Raw genomic sequence first — 13,020 nt, forward strand, 5'->3', positions numbered from 1 at the left:
CTTGCATTTAGCACTGACAAGCATGTGTTTTTTCACGACTTCTTTTCCTAACCTTAAGATAAACTGTAAAACTTAAAAAAAATATATTCTGGTAGTGCACAGGGAAGACCATTGCTTAGTTTTGTTTGGTTGGTTTTTTTTAAACTTTCTTTTCCCTTAGGAAAATCTAATTTTGGCAGCATGTGTGGGATGAAGCACTAATCTACTGTTTTAACATGTGCGTATCTGGAATTTTCAAGCCACTTTTCATCATCTTATGAACATTCTCAAAATAATGTGAAAAAGAATGATACAAGGGATAACCCCCAAAAGACACCAGAGACAGTCACTGTTCTTGTGGCCTGATTCTATCCTGTTAAAATACTTACAGCCAAAACAACACTACAACACTGAGTATGCTGGTTAGTTCACATCTACTTGATCATAGTAGTGTCCTATTCCCACTAAATTGCAAGTGGATGATAGCCTGAGGGTACTGATAGGACAAGAAGCAACAGGAAGAGTACAAATATACTTGCCCTTGTCTTGCTTTAGAACAGCCAATCAGAATCTTTGAGATAACAAGCTGGTATCAACAGTTAAGTTGAAAACTAGTCTGCCTGGAAGTTGAGCTGGTTTAACTTCAGCTGTTCTCTCAAACTGGGCTAATGGAGCCAAATAGCTTTATTTTCTCCCCCTTTTTTTTAACTTTTGAGTCAATAAATGTGAATGCAAAAGCAATATCTACACTGAGATACCAAGGCTGCCCTGTAAGTTGTTTATATGCAATTAGTATGAGTTGCCCTTGCCAAAGTACCTCATACACAGAGCAGCCTGGAGCCACCAACAGTCAGGCTTACAATGCAGCCCTTCTAGAAAGCAATCTTTGCTTCTCTTCTGGGCCAGCTTCTGCCTAGGACTCACAAGGAAATAAAGAAATAGTATAAGTGTGTTAATGCTTGGAAGAGGGAGCTGCGGGACTGTTTTTTCCAAGTCCAGCTGTAGCCACTGTATTTCCAACACATTGCAGGAACAGGTAGGGGTGGAATAAATGCTAGATCTGTCAATTTAGCCCAACTTCAAGGCTAGGAAAGATGAGCAAATGTGCCTGCAGTAAGCATAGGCTCTGTGTTTATACATTTTCCAGAAAGGTTCACAAACTGACTGGAGAGGAAATCAGACTCATGAGTTATTTTCGTGCAAGTCTGCATGCAAATGAACCTCCCAAACAGGCAGACAACAAATTCAGATGTGCTTTTTAGACAAAGTAAATAAGCAGTCACGAAGTCATTTGCAAGGCTTATCTAAACCTGTTTAATCATGCTAGTATAAGCTTGTTTTGAGCTAAGTTCTGCTCTTAGGAGAAAATGAGAAGAAAAAAATGCACCCCCTACCTCCACCAGCTCTCAGAGGGATACACGCACCTTCTCACAAGGGATGGCAGCTGCTACATTTAGTTTAGCATTCAGCTGAACTGAAGCTTTCCACATAAACATCCAGGACATGGGCAGTGGTTAATAAACCATAAGCTGCTCCAGAATCCACAATGAGTCTTTGTGGATTTTGTTAAAAGGCATAGTGAGTAAAAACAGTGGAGCAAGGAAATGTAAATGTTTTTCATGAGTCTAGATTCATACTATCAAAATATCCTAAATCAAGTTTATGAAATCTGAAAGGGAGTTTTGAGCTCTCGCAGCCCAAGCTGTATCTGCTTATCCACTCTCTGAAGAGTGGCTGCACATGACGTCTCAGATGGATGGAAAACATTCCATAAGCAACTGTGGAGGGTGTGGTGGCACAGCAGCTTGCAGAGTAGCACAGAAAACACATTGATTCCTCCTGCCTACTACTGTGTCTCCTTATTAGACGCAGCACACCAGAAGTGGCTGCTGTGACTCGGCAGCAGTGAGGGTGGGTTTGAAATTAGAAGGAAACTGGTAGAATACCAAGAAACAGTTGTTTTGGTTTTATTTTTTCCAAGAGATGTTTACTGGTCACTGCTAGCACTGTTAGATCACTCATGGTAGGATTTAGCACTGTGCTTTCTCCTAGATACATTTGGCACTGTGTCATACTGCACCCATAGACTTGATCTACATTTCAGGCTGAAGACAGTGCACTATTCCTTTAGTTTCAAGGATACAGCATGCAGAAGTATGTTTCTGACTATTTTAAACACTCCTAACACATCCTGTTACTGTAGTAGCAGAATAACAAGAACACAGTATTTAAAGTCTTGGAGGAAAAAATGTCAAGGCCTTTAAAAACTCTATTGTTTTTTTCTTTTTTAACCTACTCTCTGAGGGACTTTCTTTTTTCTTGATGGACTATTTTGAGTGTACACAACAAGGTATAGATTCAAGGTAGTCTTAAGACATGGAAGCCAGAGAGGAATTTATCAGTGACTCTTCTCACTGTGTATCAATACGGTGTAGAATCACATACAGAAAGTACAGATTTATCTCAGACAGATCTGATTCATTAACAAACATGCAAAGCTAACAAGCAGTATGTTCCCAGTCTACTATAAATTACTTAGACAAGTCAGAGCAGCACTAAAATAAACAGTATTTCTGGTCACTTGCACTATAAAGAACAACAATTTCTTGGAATTCACAAGCCCACAAATGCTCATCTTGGATCTTCTGAGCATATGTTTAGATTAAAATAATGCCTGCAAAGCACTGGAGATGAGGATACAGAAAAGTTTTTGTAATTGCTTATTGCTTCTTCAAGAGTCAGGCTAAGAAGATACCAGAATGGTATTTCTCTGAAGAAAACTTTGTAAGGGAGAAACTGCAAGACCTTTTACTCTCTGAGACTGTGGACTTTATATGCTGTTAATACTGAAAAGAAACACACAAAGATTCTTCAGGGGATGCTGGCAGAACAATGCCCCTTCCAGTGGACAGCTGTACCCAACCCAGTGCTTGACTTGCTGGCCTTTGGAGAGGGCATTTGGAGAAAATGCTGTGGTTGCAAGAGGACTGTGTGGAGCACACCCCACTTCAGTGACCCCACATTGGCCATGAGAGCTCAGTGCAGACCTGTGGGACTGTAAATTGCATGGGTGTGCACAGGGCAGGAACAGAGTCAGGAAAGCATAGAAGTAGCATAAACCAACTGCTCCTACTGCCACCCCACTCCATTCCCATGCCCAGCAGAGTGACTGGTATAGAAGCAGCTATCCTTTATTGACCTGCTTCTCTGGCATGTGCTCAGAAGTTACCAGTTAGCTCATAGAAGAAGCACAGACAGGCCAAGCTTTGTAAAAGTTTCTTCTAAATACTTGAGATACTGCTACAGAGACATTATTCAAAGACAGCAATTGACAGCTGATATTTTAAGAAGAAACTTGCAAAAAAAATCAGTTTCTAAGCCATGTGACAAGGCACGTCATTTGGTAAGGGAGGTAGGGAAAGTGTTTAGCAGTGTAGGAAAGAGAGTAAGGACTACATCATCTATTTGTTTGTTTTCCTGCTTGAACAACAGGGCTGCAGAATGATACAGAACCAAACAGTTATAAACATAATGGAGAGTTGTTCTGCTAAGCACAATATTAATACAAAAATGTAAAAGCATTCTTGGACAATGCCTGAACAGGTCCTGTACGAGATTTGGGAATGAGTTTCTCTGAGGTTTGGCAACAGGATGGTTAGCACTAGGTGCAAGAAAATTTTGGTCATCCAAAGCATTTTAGGAGATCTGGCAGTAAGTTCTCTCCAGTTGTCACAACTTAAGACATCCAGACAGGAACTGCACTTCAGTGCAACAGACAAGCATTACCTTGCTATTCCATGCTACTTGGCTGTGGTCCTACTATTCATCCAACATTTCCCAAGCAGCTCCTTCTATCCCACTGCTGAGCGTCTCTCAGCAGTGCAACACCTTCAAGAACCAATATGAGCCTATCCCTATTAGTATGGAGTGTGCAAGTTAATGTTGCTACATGAATTAACAATATGCTAAGACAGGTTTTGCCCAGGACTTGAATGAGGATGGCAAGTACTCTGCTGGATAACTTATGGAGTGCTGTTACAGAGAGGCTCTGTGATGCAGCAGTTGCTGAAGACTTAGTGCTTCCAAGTGGGCACTTTGTCTACCATTCAGTTGACTCAGGAACCCAGGCTTGGGTATTTCCTGCTTTCTCAGCTATTTTAAGAGAGGGGAGGTAGTCACATGTGTTTTTTTTACAAACTCTCTTTCAATACTTGACTCCTTGAGGACCAGTCCTGTTTTCATTGGAATGAATGAGCTTTCTGTCAGTGACCCCAGTTTAACCCCTGTCAATTTACTATGGACTTCACTGCTATTACAAGCATGGCATCTTGTGATCTGAAATTTATTTTTAAAAAATTATTTATCCTCATTTTTGAAGCACACTTCTAAGATAGAGAAGTTCCATAATGACCTTATAGTAGAACTAAGATATCGAAGGAGGATGAGCTGGAAACCTAAAGTGTGCTAGGTGCCTACAATGCTGACTGTAAGTACCTTTATGATAACTGATTTCCTCAGTAAAGCAGCATATGCTGAGCAGGCCATGCCACATATACCCAGATGGGCTTGGCACATAAAGCTGGCTATGCTTCCCTAGGCAAGAACTGTCTCTTCAGCCTTCTCCCCCAATGGGGCCCAATTCAGTCTTCAATAACGTCAAACCTGTTTGAGGGGGAAATGGCACTGCCACTCACTTCCACACAACAGTCTAAAGGTTACAGGTCTTGCCAAACAAAACCCAGAGCTGAAGTCTTTAGCTGCCTCTTTTGGATCAGCAATTTATGCCTAATCAAGTATGCAAAGATGAGATTGTAGGGTTACTCTCTTTGTTTTTCCTTACTATGTTAATGTCTGCATGTGATTGCTACCTGAAGACAAAGAAGTGCCTCCACAACTGATGGTGCAGGCACACATCTAGGCACCAAAGCTCACAGGAGCAAGTGAGTCTGTAGGTTTGGCAGATGTCTTCTCAGTCTGCCAGCTTTCAGGAACAGAGCTGAATCACTACTCTGCTGCCAGGAAGCCAGGAATCCCAACACAGTGATAGGGACTCCTTTGGGCAGCAAGGATGTTGAAAGCCAGTCTTTAATGATTTGTACTTAGACACATCAATTCCATTCACCATGCTGAACAACACGAACTGCTGTGTGTCCAGTGGTCTTGGATCATGAAAGTCGAAACATCTATTGTGGATGAGTGGAGGGTCTGGTCCCTTCTGGCGTTCTTCTTTGAGACAGAGCTGGGACGTGCCCCTACCTTGTAACTGTACCCACAGATGCAAAACATGGCTGTGTTCAGTAACCTAAACAAAGTCTACAGGTTTTGTCCTACATAATGTACCTGAAGTCATAAAGGAAGTCTATGTTGGCATAAAACTGTGATACATCATCTGAGCACGTCCCTGAAGCTCTGACCACTGGGAGAAATTTCCTGTCAGCAGGAATAGGATGGGATGTTTGAGAAGCAATTGAATTAACTTCTTTGAAGCAATTAGAGTTTTTGAAACACTTGGCTTGCACCTGATTAAGCTTCTTGCCATGGTGATAGCTGCCATAGCATGTCTAAATTCTATATGGAAATCACTGGTGATTAAACAAGTCTCTCATGTTTTTATAAGCTATTCAGAGAAGGGTTCTACCTACATAAAGAATTATTTGCAAGGCACACTGACTTTTGTCCCGTTGGTTGGATTGTAACTTCATTGATGCTGATCTACCTCAGTATGACTCCAGGCTTCTGTAGTTACCTTTGATGAAAGTGGTAAGGGCAGCAGCTCCCATTGTTTGCAAAACATCTCAAATGAGAAGAGCTACTAGGAAAAAAGATGTAGCTGAGTTCTAAAAAATAATTAGGTTTTTTTCCTAACAAACACAGGAAACTGTAGCTAGCTGGCAAGATGGATGGGAGAGGAGGGCATAAAAATACACAGTATTTCAATAAGATCATTAAAGCAAGTAAAACTTCAGGTAATTTCCTCTAATTCTGCTGACACTAACTGATCTGGATTATGTTTTGTTTCAAAATAGTGCTGTTGGGGAGAGATAAGCACAGTGAGAGAGCCCTAGAACAGTTTTTTGAGTGTAGACACCTCCACAATGCATGCATGCTGTCCCTTTAAATCTTACAAGCTTTAATGCTCCAAGTGCTGGAGGGATATTCTGCAACACAGATTCAGGCAAATTCCTGATTGAAACTGATCTGGTTTGCAGGCAGGAAAAGCATTTGTTTATATTTAAGTTTCTTCTTGGGCAGTTAAAATGTGTTTTCAAGAATCAAGCTACAATAGAAGCCATTAAAAACCCCCAACATTTTCCAACCGCACACAATTGCCCCAGATAATTCCTATTCAGATTCAGGGAACAATTATGGTCAAACTCCTGATACTATGATGAGGTCAGTTGTTGGCAAGTGCTACTATTTTAATGACAGCCATTACAGGAATTCATGAGCACTACCGGAGCAATTAGATTTAGCTGGTGTGGAGGGTATTGGTAAACAGCTGCTTACTTGAAAGAAATTCTCATCTTAAATGAGCGTTAGAAATGGTGACTTACCAGCTCTAAGAACCTCCTCACCACCTGTCTTTGTTTTAAGTTGGTTTCACCATCCAGGTTAGCTGTTTCGATATGGCACAGCCCATCGGGATCACTCGAGGAGAGCAGCAGTATGTCAGCAGGTATAATTTCATTACAGCGAAGCTGCACGAAGTCTCCAACTTTCACCTCTTTCCAGTATCTGCTTATATATTTCTTCTCATTTCTGAAAATAAAGGGACATTTACAGGAGATGTAAATAAAAATAAAATGCACAGACTGGGATGCTTCTGATCTATCTGGTTTGATTTGTATCAGGATTTGATTTGTATCTTCCAATGCCTTTGGAAGATTTTCAGGCACATTCCAGTTACTCTGGGAAAAGCCAATGCAGACTGCCAGGAGGTCACTTCCCAATGCCTCAGAACCCCTAAGTTATCAAGACACTCTTTCAAGACCCAGAGGATAACATTCTGATGTCAGACTGGACTAAGCAGGGTAAACAGGAGCTTCATATATTCTCCTTTCCCTCCCTCCATGCTCTGAGTCACCCACCGGACTCGATGAATGGAAGGGGGCCGTTTGTCCACACTGTGTGAAAAGGAGTCACTTTTAGGGCAAGAGGAGATATGAAAACTGTCCATACTGTGTGAAAAGGAGTCACTTTTAGGGCAAGAGGGGATATGAGAACAGGTCTTGGTGCAGAGCACCTGCTTGGCAAGGCTCTTGAATGTCCTCCATCATGTGCCACCCTCAGATAGCTTCCCCTTGTTCCCTTTTTCCAAGAAAGACAAGCTCTATAGTGCTACATTTGATACCTGGACAAAGCTCCAGGTATCTTTGAATACCTTTGAGAGAGGAATTTCTGCTATTCACTAAACCTAGAATTACAAGGTCATGTTGTGTGATAAAATGCAGTCCCAGCTGCTCTACTGAGAAAGGACACTGCCATTTAAGTATTTCTGCTGTATTTCCATCATAACCTTAGTGCTGACTGTTACATAGCAAATTTCTGCTTAGTTATAGTCTGAACCCTTCATTTTGGAGTACAACCACTCAACGTCCCTAGTTCTAAATGTCATGCTAGTTTGCTACTTTTTATTTTTTGACTTTTGCTTGAGAGCAAAGAAAAAAGAATAGGGAATTGCTTAATTAATTTCAGCTAAATTTTCAGGTTTTAGTTTTATGGCATGCACAGACTCATGTGTTTTCTTGGCATTTGTGGAAATTTCTTTATTCTGTTGTGCTTTTGAAAGAAATTAATTTCAAAACAGCCAAAATATTGACATAGCAAAATACCTCTTGAAAATGGGAAGCTGCGATTCTGACATTTTTCTAAGCCATAAAAAGGCCTTTTGACATATGAGCACTAAGATGGTTGTCACTGTCACCAGAAAGTCTCCTGGGACAGCACTTTAACTGGCAGAAGGGAATTCTGATGAGGGGTGGGGAGTGGCGGCAGTTATTCTACGTTTTTTAAAGAATATTATTTTAAAATATATCACTTTCAGCAGTAACATGAATAGATTTGTAACCAAGTGGAAGCAGGAAGTCCCAACAATGTTGTTACTCTGGAGTTACTGATAGTTATGCCTTCACTGGCATTAGAGGAATTACTAAGTTAATTGACATTTATTCATGTATTTAGCCAAAGAACAATAAAGGGTCAGGTAGCATAGCAAGGATGTATCAGATCAGGTTTTACCTCCCAGAATATCTTAATTGTTTTTTTTCATAACATCCAGTTTATAAGGGAAGGAATGAAAATTACCTATGTCAAATGTAAACCATGATAACCTAACAAAGGCAGGTAATATACATAGTAGGTGCTGGAATTCCCATTTTCTTCACAAGCAGGCTGAAATAAACTCTTAACTTTTCCTGCCAGTGACTAAGAATTGCTTTGAAACCCAGCGTGCTATAACATAGCACAAATTACCGGACTGCAGATCTGAAGGGTTTGTTAGCTCTGCAATCTGTAACTCTGAATCCCTTTACATGTTCTGTGGATTTTCATCCTTTCTGATTTAACTGTGAAACTGGGTGATGTACAAATGCATGCACAATGAACAGCAGTACAAAAGCATGGTGAGGCTAAAAATAGCAAGTAGTCCCATACTAAGCTATAAGCACTATTTTTTATTTAATTTCTATTGTTTGAAACGCATTGCTATTTTAGCATTTCCTCATCCCTCACATGCTTAGCAACTGCCACAACTATATACACTGTGGCAGGAAGGGTGGATATCGAGCAACACAAGACCAAAAGGCTCTGCTGGAATAAATGAAGTTGTTCAGCCTGGAGAAGAGAAGGGTGCAGGGAGACCTTATTCTGGCCTTTCAATATATAAAAGGGGCTTGTAAGAAGGAGAATTTTTACCAGGGCCTGTAGTCACAGGACAAGAGGTAATGGTTTTAAACTGAAAGAGCATAGGTTTAGATGAAACATATGGCAGAAATATCTTATGATGAGGATGGTGGGACCCTGGAACAGGTTGCCCAGTGAAGCTGTCAATGCCCCATCCCTGAAGTGTTCAAAACAGGGCTTTGAGCAACCAGATATAATGAAAGGTGGCGCTGCCCCAGCAGAGTTATTGTACTAGGCGATCTTTAAAGGTCCCTTCCAAGCCAAACCATTCTATGAGTCAATGAATCTATGAATGCAAGACCTCCTGCACATGCACCAGGGCCCCAGGGCACAGCTCTCTTGGCCAAACACATGGGAACAACTTGGCCCAGTATTCCCCTTGCTAACAAGGGTCAGGTGGCAGATGGAAGATTACTGTCCTCATGGAAGTTACTTCCTCTTCAAATGGAGCTGCTCTATGCCTTCCAGCACAGATCTCAACTTGTCTCATTGCAGCCAATGAGTAGTCACTGCAAGAGTATGGCATAATACTGTTTTCAGATGGGGTGGTTCAGACAATATGAACTATGAATATATCAGTCCTTAAAGATCATTCCTTTAATATGATCAGCCTAATCTTCTGAACAGACAGGTTAGCTCACCTTGAGACAACCATCATATCTCTAGCCAGTACAAACACATCAAGTGACCCCAGCGACAAAGTTAAAATTTTGTCATTGATTCTGCAGAGACAGGACTTTGTTGTCCAAGTCTTATATCACCTACTAAATGTTTATTCTTATTGTTATACTGCACCAGTGAAGTAATATGATACAGAGAGTTAGGAATGCTGGACTTCTGTAAGAGAAGGAGCCCAAAATTACGTCAGTCCCCTGCAGTCTCAGTGTAAGGCTCCTGTAGTGGTGCATCCCCCACCCGTCTGCTATATCTCCTCAAGCCTGTTCTACTATCTCAGTAATCCTCGTTAGCCTTGGACTTTGTGTAAGGACTTGGCAAGTGAGGAGTCCCTGGACCACAACAGGAATGCTTGCATGGCTAAGGTGGAGCGGCACCGTTCATATCAGGAACACCTGTTGGCTGACCATGAGACATAATCAGTCATTCCCTAATAGCCTTGGGACATTACTGACCTGAATCATAACCCCAGTGAAACAGTAGCCCATTGGCACTGGACTTCTGAATTATTTCAGGAATTATCAACTTTGGTTATGGTAAGGATGGAAATTGATTAATGACTGAAGCCAATCATCTTATGACCCTATAAAGAGAGGTATTAAGTGAGGCCCTTTGAACTCTCCTGGACAACAGCAGGCTGTACCAGCTTCTCCCTCAGAGTGGGATGCCTCTCATACCTCACAAACTCTCAAGCTGCAATACTTGGAGAACTGTCATCAAAAGCTGATGGGTGGGTCTGGGCTGATATCCCCCACTCTTGAGGCTCAAGCCTCTCCTGTTGAGAAATGCCAAGGCATTCACTGTGAGTATTTCACTGACACTCAAGTGGAATTTACATCCTACAGATAACTGAGTCATTCTTTTGATTATAGTTAATTCGATTGAATCACTTTGTAAATGTTAAATTAGTCAATTATTGAGTGGTGTTAATCCTCCAGACATAAACCATTGCCGAGGTCTGAGGCTAAAACTGGACGCAGCCACAGCTAGGCTCCATCAGGACTTCAGAAAGCAAGGGGGGTCTATTTTGAACCTCATGACTCAACAGCAACATTTCCCTGTTAAATCCTTTAGCTATCCCATTGATCAAGTCTGAAACGAAGTTTGGATTGAGCTGACTCTAGGTTCCATCAGAAGTTTAGAAAGCAAAGGGGTCCACTGCAAAGCTCATGACTCAACAGAGAGACCTTCCTTATCCCTTGCAACCTTACGCTTTTGTATCCCTGGCCCCTCTGTAAATCATGCATAATTGATTTTAATTCTATCTTTCTTGTATGCTTTATCTACGTAGCAATAGAGTGAACCTTGCCATGAAACTCTGTTGCTTTCACCAATTCACAGCTTCTTTTGCTAATACCTTTGATGGTGACTATTAAAGTGGCCTAAACCACCCATTTCTGGCAGCTGCAGGCACTGTTTGCAAGTGACTTTTCAACAAAAGCTTTCAGCAAATTTAAGTAAATGCCATCAAACCTCCTGGAATATTCTGTTGAAAGGCTCAAAGAATTCTGGCAGAAACAATAGAATGGGAGGCACTACCTCAGTGAGTCCAGTCCTCTCCAGTGGTTGCAGGAAAACACAAGATGATATTTAGCCCAAAGCTAACATCCCACAACTCTAGTTCCACCTGCCCTCATTCACTATAAGCCTGAAGATACATTATATTACCTATGATACACTTAAGGCTGATGCTACAAGAAACAAATGTTGCAAACTACGATGAACCACAGGAAGAGGTCAGAGATACTAAATCTTTCAAACCTAGATAGTTAGATAAAAGTCCTCCAAATCAATATGGTGTCATGAACTGCTGCCATTCCGCAGAAGGAATAGATAACGTTATTACTTTCTAGTTAAATCACCATGATGAACTATTAATTTCGGACAGCTATGACCAACTACTAAATGTGTTGTGTTGAGCTCACATGTTAAAAACCTGCATCCTCCTGTATGCAACCTAACCTTTACCAATACATTTGCATGCAAAGGATTTATCTGTCAGCTGTGGTTTAAACCCACAGTCACGTAAATCTTCATGCTCCTCTCTGCCACAATTGAAAGCAGAACTTGCCAGTACTTTTTCTTTTCTGAGCATATTGTTACAGGTAACCATTGACTGAAGTCTAAAGACGAATAGCTAAAAAGTTGGCTGGTACAGCTGCACTGACATCAACTCTTGTTAGCCAACAGCAACTGTGGCCCTGGCAGGAGTCAAGCTCCTCTAGAGGTTGATGTTCTTTTGCAATGATGAAATGCAATTATACCAGCATATCTGCTTTTGAACACAAAAAGGAAAGTCTGAAACATCCTTTCAAGTGAATGAACACAGAGAAAAATACTTTAATTGCTATTAAAAAAGTGCATTAGTCTACCTACTGCATCTATTTGGCCTATGCTCTGTTTTGAATGAGAGCAGCCTGCAGGTTTGTGCCAAATTTGAGATTGACTTTGGTTATAGCAAAACTACTACTTTGTTCAGCAAAAACTGAACAACTCAGGAGACTAAAGATTCTTTTCTTCAAATGTTAATTTACAATTTGGAAACACAGAAACTCATAATTATATTTTCTTTCCCTATTAACTATCCTCTTCCCTCTTCTGGTGTCCTTTGCAACATGAGCTGATAAAGATCAAGCCCATAATTCTGCTTTCTGGACATGTACATACAATTTGTATCTACAGAAGGCTGAAGATTTTAAGTTCTCCACATTCAAAAATTACAAAAAAATTTGTTTAGTTCTTTTCCATGTCTTTTAACTGTTTTGCCACAATAAGGAATTATTAAACATTGCTTAAGGTAATAAAACTACACAACTTGCCTCTTCTGTCTCATTTATTTTTTTAGTTTGGGAAAAATTGTCATCAGCAATACTCAGTAAAGAAATATGAAGGCCATGCAGCTGTAATCTGTTCCACTTGTGCAAGGCCTGCATACTAGAAATTTTATACATTAAATCAGGAGGATGGGGACTACTAGGCAATCATTTCTTGTTCTTAATTTCCTGTATTTTCCACTGACAAAAATAATAGTTAATGAGTGGGAATGGCTGATGCAGATTTCCTCCACTAATCCAAGTGAGCGACTGGGGCACCTGCGCTTCTATGTAAGCCCTAACTTAGTCCCAGTACAGGCTCCTATATTCATCTCAGCAGGGGTGGTAGAATACATTTATGAGAAGATTAGAAGTTGTTCTCTTGCACCTTTCGAGGTGTTCAGCCTGTTCTGTCTGGCTTACACAGCATAGCCCTTCCTACATACATTGGTGCTGCAACCCAGAGATTTTCATGCCTCTCAAAACATCCAAATGAATATCGTTTCCCAGTACCAGCCCATCCGTTGACCTGCTTTTGAAGTAACAATCATCCTCGCTTCAAAGGAAATCTGACTCCTTTGCCTTCCCTGCCAGCTGAGGTTGGCCATAAAACCACTAGGATTTTAAAGAAACACAGCAAGAAATTAAGTCT

At 40.9% G+C, this 13,020-nt stretch overlaps 1 protein-coding gene across 3 annotated transcripts in view; it reads right to left on the reverse strand.

Annotated features, from left to right (window-relative positions):
• ATP10A (ATPase phospholipid transporting 10A (putative)) overlaps positions 1 to 13,020 on the reverse strand; it is a 115,073-nt gene that overhangs the window by 64,283 nt on the left and 37,770 nt on the right. For all 3 annotated transcript variants that reach the window (XR_011696993.1, XM_071547715.1, XM_071547707.1), the window contains exon 2: positions 6,534 to 6,738. Coding sequence is in view for 2 of the 3 variants with exons in the window: in XM_071547715.1 (XP_071403816.1) it covers positions 6,534 to 6,738 (205 nt within the window). In the remaining variant the exon portion in view is untranslated. The remainder of the gene's footprint in view (positions 1 to 6,533; positions 6,739 to 13,020) is intronic.

This window comes from Pithys albifrons, chromosome 1 (genome assembly GCF_047495875.1).
Source record: "Pithys albifrons albifrons isolate INPA30051 chromosome 1, PitAlb_v1, whole genome shotgun sequence".
In the NCBI taxonomy this organism is placed as follows: domain Eukaryota; kingdom Metazoa; phylum Chordata; class Aves; order Passeriformes; family Thamnophilidae; genus Pithys; species Pithys albifrons.